Source organism: Leguminivora glycinivorella, chromosome 21 (genome assembly GCF_023078275.1).
Source record: "Leguminivora glycinivorella isolate SPB_JAAS2020 chromosome 21, LegGlyc_1.1, whole genome shotgun sequence".
NCBI classification, from domain to species: Eukaryota; Metazoa; Arthropoda; class Insecta; order Lepidoptera; family Tortricidae; genus Leguminivora; species Leguminivora glycinivorella.
The window spans coordinates 14,040,634-14,051,607 of record NC_062991.1 but is presented as its reverse complement, the minus strand read 5'-3'; the positions used below and the strand labels follow the sequence as shown (position 1 = coordinate 14,051,607).

General features: G+C 40.5%; 1 protein-coding gene and 1 long non-coding RNA gene across 3 annotated transcripts in view; one reads left to right on the top strand and one right to left on the bottom strand.

Moving 5' to 3' along the window:
- The first annotated feature begins 1,721 nt into the window (after positions 1-1,721).
- On the top strand, positions 1,722-7,770 carry LOC125237598. The gene is made up of 7 exons (XR_007178354.1): positions 1,722-1,931; positions 2,651-2,835; positions 3,414-3,615; positions 3,960-4,053; positions 4,956-5,118; positions 5,704-5,799; positions 7,407-7,770. It is a non-coding gene; the product is annotated as an uncharacterized LOC125237598 (long non-coding RNA).
- A 1,723-nt stretch (positions 7,771-9,493) lies between these two features.
- Positions 9,494-10,974, bottom strand: part of LOC125237370 (protein transport protein Sec24C-like) — a 42,338-nt gene continuing 40,857 nt past the window's right edge. For both annotated transcript variants that reach the window (XM_048144378.1, XM_048144379.1), the window contains one exon: positions 9,494-10,960. In XM_048144378.1, coding sequence (XP_048000335.1) covers positions 10,947-10,960 — 14 coding nt within the window. In that variant the 3' untranslated portion in view covers positions 9,494-10,946. The remainder of the gene's footprint in view (positions 10,961-10,974) is intronic.

Here is a 10,974-nt window from a genome sequence, read left to right as displayed (position 1 = left end):
TAGGAAAATTGTTTTGAACTTGATAGGTTCAGTAGTTTTTGAGAAAAATACGGAAAACTACGGAACCCTACACTGAGCGTGGCCCGACACGCTCTTGGCCGATTTTTTTTATTGAAATTGTGCCTCCCATGACACGGGCAAGGTCAGCATCCACTCTGTGTACCGCTTACATTTTTATTAAAAACTAGCTTTTCGAAAAATCGAGCATTAAGCAATTCGAAAATTGCTTAATGCTGCATACCTACAAACATCCACCCAATTTTTGAAAAGTTTGGCGTTAGAAAGAGACAAAGTAGCCTATGTCACTCTCTATCCCTTCAAGTATCTCCACTTAAAAAATCACCTCAATTCATCGCTCCGTTTTGCCGTGAAAGACGGACAAACAAACAGACACACACACTTTACCATTTATAATATTATTATAGTAAGGATTGTAGTGTCAAAAGGGCCTCTACGTGTTGACTTCGGCTCCACGCACGCCTCCCAAAGGTCCGAAATACCCTATGGTTTCCGTGATGGTAAACTCATAACCTATGAGACTCGAACTTATCCATACTAATATTATAAATGGGAAAGTGTGTGTGTCTGTTTGTTTGTCCGTCTTTCACGGCAAAACGGAGCGACGAATCGACGTGATTTTTTAGGTGAAGATAGTTGAAAGAATGGAGAGTGACCTAGGCTACTTTCTCTTTCTAACGCGAGCGAAACCGCGGGCAAAAGCTAGTGACCCGTAAATATTTTATTTTTTTTTACAGCCCAGCTCCATAACAAACTGAAAACAGAATAACACACACATGAGCTTGAAACTAGTTCTACATTTTATATATACATGTTTATTCCACCCGTTTTTGAACGTCTTGCGGAGTCTGAAAAGTTTCTTCTGCTATAGGCCTTCCATTGAAGTTCTATATTTTAAGAAGGTAAGTCATCCTCCTTGCGTTATCCCGCCATTTGCCACGACTCATGGGAGCCTGGGTCCGCTTTGACAACTAATCCCAAGATTTGGTGTTAGTTTTTACGAAAGCCACTGCCATCTGACCTTCCAACCCGAAAGGTAACTAAGCCTTATTGAAATTAGTCCGGTTTACTCACAATTTCCTTCACCGAAAAGCGACTAGCAAATATCAAATGACATTTCGCACATGAGTTCAGAAAAACTCATTGGTACGGGTTCGAACGGCAGACGACAAACGACAGATGTGAATCGGGCTTAAGGCTTTCTTGTAGTTAGTAGCATTTTGCTCCTTGTTACACAAATATATAAAAATAAATAAATATCGGGGACACTTTACACAGATCAACTTAACCCCAAACTAAGCAAAGCTATGCTATGCTACTATGGGTGCTAAGCGACGATATACATACTTAAATAGATAAATACTTACTTATATACATAGAAAACAACCATGACTCACGAACAAATATCTGTGCTCATCACACAAATAAATGCCCTTACCGGGATTCGAACCCAGGACCGCGGCTCAGCAGGCCGGGTAATCTAATTAATATTGACGTTCCAGGAATCCCAAATCCAAGAGATTCCCGACTGCGCTGCGAAAAAATGTGCTGGAAAAAACACTGTAAATGCATAAAAACCTACGAAAAACAATTGATAAAAGAAGGAAAGCTTCCTAAAGGGGGTAACGCGGCTCTAGGGATTAAGGCAACGTCTGGCCCTTGCAGTTGCGCTGTGCCCCTGTTTGAAGCAGAAGCCAAAAAGTTGTCAAAGAAGGGGAAGAAGTGCTCATGCGCCGTGCCTCTCTTCAAGGCAGAAGCTAAACAGTTGAAGAACTTGAAGAAGGGGAAACCGTGCTCTTGTGCTGTGCGCTTGTTTAAAAGAGAGGGGAAAGAGGCGAAGAAGGCAAAGAAAGGAAAGGGAGGACCGTGCTGCTGCTCGGCACCTTTGTTTGGGGGGGAAGATTGGTAAAAAGGTAAATCGAAAAGCTAAATATTTGCTACGAAATCAAAAAAGGGGGGCTGTATTTCTGAACTTGAAGTAAGGTAGACCATTATCTCCTCCTAGCCGTTTTCGGCTACGGTGACTGCGTTTTATGGTTGAAAGCGTCGCTGGTGTGCTCTCAGGTGACTGACGTAGCCAATGTTTATAGTAAGGTAGACCAATGCTCTTCCGTCCTATAGAGTTGGCAGACGGCACAACTCTGCAGAGGATCTTGATGAAACAAATGACGGGTGATAGAGATGTATGGAAGAGATAGGCATGCCGCGACGACCCCAAGTGACTGGGATAAGGCCAATAGAATTATGACCTTTAATTTAAAAATATGTACAATCAAAAAATGTTTGCATGACAAAAAGTTTTTTCGCAAAAAATTAATCTTTGGCACAAGCTTTTATCGCCGACTGTACTTTTCTTTCAACAGTCATCTACTGGTCGAGACGTTTCTGAAACCCCCTTATTCGATGGGGATACGACATTTCATTACAGAGTTCCTATAGCCACCTTTCTGCTCCATCAGCAGATCAGCTCCATACCATAATATCGCATTGTCACGTGATTTATATATGTGTCCAAAATTTCTCAAGCTCAATCGGAAACCGGGAAGTGGGTGAACTAGCAAGATTTTATTACAGACAGACAACGGGACAGGTGAAAGTAAATAAGTAAAAACAAGTTCATTCTCTTTATCAGATTGTAAGAAACCATGAGTGATACGGACAACTGCTGCGTCCGTCTTCTCCGGCGCTTCGGGTGCCTGAAGAAGATTGAGGAGCCATGTACTTGCACCAGGGCCTTGATCGAGGGGCTCCAGGGGAACGCCGGCCCGGTCGAAAGTAACGCTAGCAAGGGGAGTAAGAAATAAACTGATTTGAGAGGTAAATATTTGAATATCTTACAAGTTACCTATATTAAATGTAATAGTACTAGTGCTCCACGCGCTGATGACCAAGAGCGGACACTCTTGGTCATATTCCACGAATCCGCACGAAGCGCTTTGCTTCTTCTTTTCTTATGCGCACTGCCAAGGAGTGGAATTCAATGGAGCTCATATAACCCGGCAACCTTCAAATCAAGAGTGAACAGGCATCTTCTGGGCGAGCTCACTCCATCGTAGGGCACGTCTTTGCCTTTAGCTAGCCTGTGGCCAAGAGTAAGCCCATTTATAATTTAAAAAAACTCTTCTTCAAGACACTGTCGGGCGTAACTAAATTCCACAGACTTTGCTGGTTCGGCCACCTACTGAGAATGTTAGAGGATCGGGCTGCTAAGAGGGCGTATCTGGGAAAACCAACTGGTGGCCGCTCGCAGGGTTGGCCCAGATGTCGCTGGGAAGACTGAGGAGGCTGCGCAGGATCGGGATAAGTGGCGCGTGGCGTGCTCTCGTTTTGGAGGCCAAGATCCTTTTTGTATCACAGAGCCATAACAGTTAGTTAGGGATGTGTTTTCGTTTCAGATTCACGATGAAGTTCCTCTACCAACTTCTATTCCTGCTCCTGCACATCCTCGCCTGTTCCGCCGGCAGCGCTCTCGGCTGCCGCACCCGCCTCACCAGCCGACGCAGCCAGACTAGAAGACCACGGGTCACTTTCTCTAACACCAGTATGATGAACAAGGCTTCTGGTAACCATCACAGGAAGACGACGCTATTGAATCCAGTGTGTATTTCAATCCTTCAATTTTCATTAAGATTTTCCATCAACAATGTCTCTTCATCTTCTAAACATCATACCTGCTTTTCGAAGGCTGCAAAATATTTGACACGATCTGATTTATAGACCCTCGCACGGAAATGTTCTATAAGGAAGCAATTGTTATGTTTTAGAATTTAGTACCTTTGTAACACAATAAAAGTTTAAAATACCCATAGTTTCTGGAATATGCACATAAAAAATTTGAGAACCATGTTTTCTTTCTAGCTCCGGTAGTCGATAGTGACTTCTCAAGACGAGGTCCGGGGTCAATCCTGGCAAAATTTTAACTTTAAAATATCTGTTTTCAGCCCGCCTACGCAGCTCTTCGCGGTCGACCGACCAGACAATGTACACGTATTGATGTACCTCTCGAGTGCCCGAATTGGAGGAAACGGTGAACCCGTGAGTAGAACAGTCGTTTACAAATAAAAAGTTACGCTAACAAAAATACCGTGCCCCGTAGCCGAATGGCATTTCTGCGACGCGAAACGCCATCGAAACGCCTCAGAAATGTAGTCTGGCTCTGTCGCGCCAAAGAGCAAGAGCGATAGAGATAGATATATAGCTACGAAAGAGATATTATCGTGAGCGTTTCGGCTACGCACATTGAACATGTTTTTATGCTCATAAATAGTAAATAATTCAACTGTACTTAGAACGAATAGATACCAACTAATCGTGACAATCACGATGATACGCTAATTTGTCAAAATAACATTTAATAACAAGAAATAGGCAAGTAATATAGCCAATGCACCGGACTTATACCTGGCGAATGAAATGAATTTAATATATCGTCATCTAAAATCCACTTATATAAAACAAATGACAAGTTTTAACCCTTTTCCAGGCCTCGCCAATCTAGAAAGTTTCATACAAAATTCAGCGTATATTCTTTAGAGATGTATGATACAAGATGGCGCGCTCCTAATGTACCTACGCGTTCAGGATACTGTTAAGGCCGTGCTGCACGTTTGCGTCCGTGGCCCACAAATGGTCTCGCCGGAAGATCAGCGCTGACCTTATGGTTAGCAATATGCTGAAGCGGGGGACCATTTCGTGGTAAACAATATTTATCTGTATTTTTTATAACCATTTGTTTGTATTTTTATGTCTGTTTATCATGAATAAATGCTTTGTATTTGTATTTGATGTTTTGGCGATAGTTTTTAGCGCGAGTCTTTTTAGAAAAGTGCAATCTAATTTGTACCCTGAGTGTCAATCGCGTCGACGTGGTCGATGAAACGTATTATGCCTGGGAAAGGGATAACAGAAAACAAATGAAAAGTTTTTTTTTTCAACAGAAAACATCTACATAGTATGAAGATCCTCTACCAACTGCTTTTCGTCATTATGAACATCCTAGCATGTTCGGTCGGTCGCTCGCTCGGCTGTTGCTCCAAAGTCCACAGCCCTGCCCCGCCGCAAAGAAGTCACCACAGATCGCATCATGCTATCCGAAATCAGGTAAGGACGCCAGACTAATACCAAGGACCAGGGGCCCATTTCTCAAAACTCAAAGTTAGAAGTTACAAGCGGAAGTCTTTTTCCAACTTGTCATATAGACATTGACAGCCACTTGTAAATTGTAACTTGTAGCTTCGAGAAATGGGCTCCTGGGGACGGAAGTCTGTCCCTTTCTTGTAACTTTCAGTTTTGAGAAATCGGCCCCTGTTTTTTAATATTATGCGTAGAAACGCTTGGCATACACCTACCTAAGTCACGTTTATTCCATTCGTGAATCGACCTGTAGCTAGAAGCATTGAAATTTATTGTTAACATAAATACAATCACGCCAGTATCCCGCATCCCATAAAGGGGTAGGCAGAGCACATGAATCTACTCAAGTTTCAGTGCCACTCCTGGCAATAAAAGTGCTGAAAGAAAACGAAATTGTGACATTGCAGTGTCAGTTTGGTAGCATCTCGCCTACGCCACAACTTAACCCATATCATATCCCACACAGTCGACTTCTGCAACACCCGTAGGTGGAAAGGGAAGAGGGGGGAGGGACCCATATTTGTACGTGTACTAAACTTGCTTGTCCTGCAGTCCATATTTTCAGACCCGGAGCATCCGACCTCTCCTTGCAGCCCTGAGTTTCCGTACCAACATCCGCTGGCGAAGGTCAAAGTCATACATAATCAGGTACCGTCAGACACTTTCGACTAACGCCGTTGAATATCTTAAGTCTAGTTTTTTTAAACATTTAAGTCGAGTACAACGTGTAGGTAAGCCATACGATAAATAAATCAGGTACCTATGCACTTATTGATTTAATTACTCTGTTTATAATCCATTTTCGCTCATATTTCGCTATAAAGTTTCTCCAAAATAGTCGTTCCTAGACATTAGGCATTTTAAAGGATTTTCTATACCTACTGTCCCATTACTGATACCAAAGACCAATACATATGACTCCGTATAGACAGATAGTCTAAGAAAAAACCTCGGCACTATCAAGAGAAATATACGGTCACCTAGATAGCTTTCAGATGGCACTTTTGGTTGATTCTCGACTATATGTCGCTAATATTAACAATTTTAACACATATTATCAATTATACACTGAAATAGATACCATACACTAAAGAAAAAAAAACGATCAAGCCCACTACGCCTACGACGACAATGACGACATATTATCAAGTTAACAATATGGGACAAATTGTCAAAACTGAGGTTCGAAAGTTTTAAGCCTCTATGTCGATAGATGGCGGTCTATCCACACACACAACACATTTTACAGTAAGTAATTTTCTGCACAGTGACAGTAATCCATACCAAATACATATATTATATAACTCCGTATATATATAGTCCTCCACATCGATTTCGATGACGGCGACCTCAGCAGTCAAGATTTTTCCCTCTTGTGAGCTCTTATGTGGCTAGCCAGGCCAAACTTGCTCTTAAAAATATGTAACTCCGTATAGACAGATAGTCTAAGAAAAAAACGTATCTCAGTAGGTACCATACAGAAAAAGGTACGGTGACCTAGATGGCATTACACCTTTGGGGTACGCTCAGCTAGATGGCGCTATTATTAATATTTGAAATTTTAAAACATATCAAGCTAAGAATATGGGCCAAATGGTCAAAACTGAGGTTCAAAAGTTTTAAGCCTGTGTCAAGAGATGGCAGTCTATGCACTGTGATTACACATTTTACTTCGACAGTAACTCTCTATAATATTCGATCCTCTTTGTCCATACTAATATAGCAATTTTCGAATTTAATGCTAGCGAAGCCGCGGGCAATAGTCATTTGTTTCACAAGGGAGCAAAATTGTTGTTTCAATATTGATATCCGAGCAAGCGAAAGATTTCAACATTGAACCGCGAGCGGAGCGAGTGGTTCGAAATGTGGAATCTTGAGCGTTGCGAGGGTTTCAAGGCATGAAAGTTGAACCAACATTTGCCTCCGAGTGAAATATAAAATTTTTCACCACACCAACACGAACAAAATACTGACTATAAAACATGGAACTAAATCAAATCCCATCAATTTATCCACTATCTATGATTCAAAATCACTTCAAAATCATAAATTATAGGAAACTTCTATCAGTCAGCTTAAGACATGAAGTTTAAATTTGTATGAAATTACTTTGCACTCTTGTGGATAAAATGCAATATTGCTAGTTTTCGAGTAGCAAAGTAAGCCTTTAACAGTTGGTGTGGTGAAAAAGCTATTTCTCTGTATATTCGATCCCCTTTGCTGTTTACTATGTGTTTATTTCTCATCTGTTTCAGTCTCGCGACGGCACCAACCGCGTGGGACCATTATAGCACGCTTTACCCTGCACCCCTGTGAAGACTCAACACACACTTATGTTTTAGGACTTTCAAGCGGTTTTCTTTTTTTTAAGTTATTTTTCTACAGTTTATAGTCGGCGTAATGTAAAAACTCATATTTTGAAACTATATTGATCCTTTATTAAATAAATTTTATAAAGATAACCCGTTCATTGCCGAAAATGCGAATTCGCGTCACAAATGTAATGCCGAATGCGGACTTCGGCAATGAATGGGTTAAAAGTAACCGTCAAATCATAAAATGTCAAATGTGTGTTTTTACATTGTGCTGACTGTAATATTATTTCAAATACTTTTGGGACCTTTTTTGCAAGAAACAAAATGATTAAAAATAAAAACCATGTAATATAAAAATTGTTTATTGAATACCTATTTAACCTTAAATAATTGAATATAATTTCAATGATACATAGAAATAAACAAATATTTTCACACTAAACTATGACCATATATTAAAGTAACTTGTAATGATCTAATGATGTGTGGCGTTTTCAAGAAAATGTACCACAATGTCGCTTAAGTATAAGAACTCTAAATCATGCGTATACAACAAATTGTGTCCTTAATGTAGATGACATTGTGACCTTTTACTTGAAAACGTCATCTTCAGTTTGAATCATCTATAGAAAACAACTTACTTTTCTATTTTTGTCTATGACTAAATAATATTTAGGATCTAGCTTTATATTACAGTTGGAAGAAATCTTCATAGCTACGTGTCTAATCTCCTTTGGTGGCAACTGGTCTAAAGAATCAAAATGTCTAGGATATTATAATGCCTCCGTATACAAAATGTCCAAGTGTTAAATTGACCGATTGTACAAAATTACAATAGTATCGAAATTACCACAATATCAACTTGACTAGAATATTTATACAGGTAGGTTAAGTTCGTTAGATATCTTCAAATGGCCGAAGGGTAAACTGCACAGAATAGGAGCCCCGCGGAAGCGGGGCTCCGTCGATAATTTAAAGTTAAGATTAAACGGAAAAAAATACTGTGGACAATCTAGTCAATTTGATATTGTAATTTTTTTTGTGGTTATGTTGACACTGGACATTGTGAATGTGTCATTTTGTATAAATGGTCTTTCTGTAGGCCTAGCCATGATTGCCACGGGAGTATGTTGCCGCGAGATAGATCACGTCTTCTTTTGTGTTACGACGGGTAGTCTAGCGGTGACATACTCTCGCGGCAATTATGTGCTAACCCTGCTGGTTACATGGACATTTTGATAATTTAGACCAGGGGGCCGTTTCTCGAAAGCCTTGTATTACAACCTGTTTCCATGACAACCCATACGATTTGGCAGTTCGCGCACTGGTAATATAAGGCTTGACCTTTCGAGAAACGGGCCCCAGTTGTCACTAAAGGTCTGTTTTTATGAAATTCAAAATAACCTTAAATGTAAGGCCTAAGTGGACGGTCGGTCGGCGGTGCGGGCTCGCTCTTGTGCCCGCTATGCAGCGCGGACTCAGGACACTTGTATTAACTTCAATTGTTGGACATGCACGCTGCACGCCCCGCCCCGCTATGAGCGTGCACGAGGGCCATACACTAAGATAAAACGACCGTCTCAATACTGCCGGCTGCGAAGTGAATCATTGACGCTACGTGGCGAAACGTCAGGCTCTGTCGCGCCATTACATAAGAGCGATAGGGAGCTAGCTTCGAAACGCTTACGAAACGTAGGCAGTTTAGAGTATTAGACTTATATTGACCGGGATATAGACCGTGATTACCTTTTTGATTTTTGTCGAGCTCCCGATATTTCGACGCAGTTGCATGCATCATGATCACGGAAAACTGACGAAGGCGGGTGGATGTTAAAGTTGTATAGACAGCGCGCGATCTACCCTCCTTCGCGCGCGTCGGCTGCGTTCACTTTTAGCGTTACCACTGGTCGCGTTCACACTCGATGGTCTGTCCAAACACACTACACTCACAGTGTCACTACGTTTGTTTAGAGTTTAGAGTATCTTCATATATTATTGAGCATTGGCCGCTAAAAATCAAAACTAACATTTCATGCCAATAATTTATTTACAGTTCATAAACGATTATAATTTCTATAATTTTAACAAAATTAATTTTACAACATAAAGATAGATATCGTCACTACTTTTAAAAAATCTCGTATCTCACGCTGCTCCTCAAAGTTAAAACGCAGTAAGTCTATATGCATTCCATACATACTTACTACAATTTTCTTTTCATTGACAGACGAAGATACAAGTTTTTAAGTAGTGACGATATGCAATATAATACAAAATCCTAGCTTTGAAATAACGGGTGAACTGAATACATATTCAATGAAAGTTGACGCGTAATTTTGTCAAATCTAACCTATAATTGTATGACATTATATATCAAAACACGCGTCTTCATGAATCGTTCATACAGTCGAATAGAACGAATGTTTTAACATCAGATAACTTCTCATTCATTCACTCATTCATAGTATATTTTCGTCAAAATATATATGTTTTAACAATGTACCAAACTACCTCGCATTTACAATGGTAGCCGGTTAATGGTTTTCATGTTTCACAGAAGTATTTGATTCTTACATACTGTTTAAACACGTACCTAATTAGTACAGTCACCGTCATAAAGAAGTGATGATTTCTGTACCTTGTCACTCTTAAGGCCGGTTGCATCAAACCGTCTGTCACCGTTAAAGCGTTCGTTAAATTTTATTGCATGGAAAGTTCCATAGACGTCTGCTGCGGGACGATGATGTGTCTGTCAAATGTGTTTGATGCAACCTGCCCTAAATCGTTAATATGGCAAGGTGTAGAAATCGTCACTTATTTATGCGGGTGACTACAATGTTATAGTAATGTTCGGATGGCCTTTTGTATTCTAACATAGTCAGTGCCTCTCACGACACGTTGTGGTATATACAATCACAAACCTAACGGTGACAAATCTTAGGTTAAAATATAAATACAAGGGCCTTTACGTACCTTCTTATACGCGTATAGTACAAATATAGTAAAGCTTGGATCTCCTTGTAGATAAAATGCATCTAGCGCCAATCGCATGTTGTCAAGTCGTAAGTATGGAGGTTTTGTTAATTTTAACATACCGCTTAACAGTGACAAATTGTAGTTTAACACCGTAACCTAACGGTAACAAATAGTAGGTTAACACCGCTAACCTAGCGGTGACAAATAGTAGGTTAACACTGCAACCTAACGGTGACAAATACGCTGTAATACCTAACGGTGACAAACCCACCTCATTATACGCGCTATTAAGTGCAAATGCTATAGCGAGGCAAGGCCCTGATCTCCTTGTGGATGTGGCAGAGAAAGTCTACGTCCGTCCACACCCCGGTCCAACGGTGACAAACTGTATGTTAACTCAGCTAACCTTCGGTGACAAATAATAGGTTAGCACCATTAACCTAACTGTGACAAATGGGTGCCATAAGGCCTTTACCCACCGTATTATACGCGCTGTCAAGCGCGTTAATAGTACAAATAATATCTCCTTGTG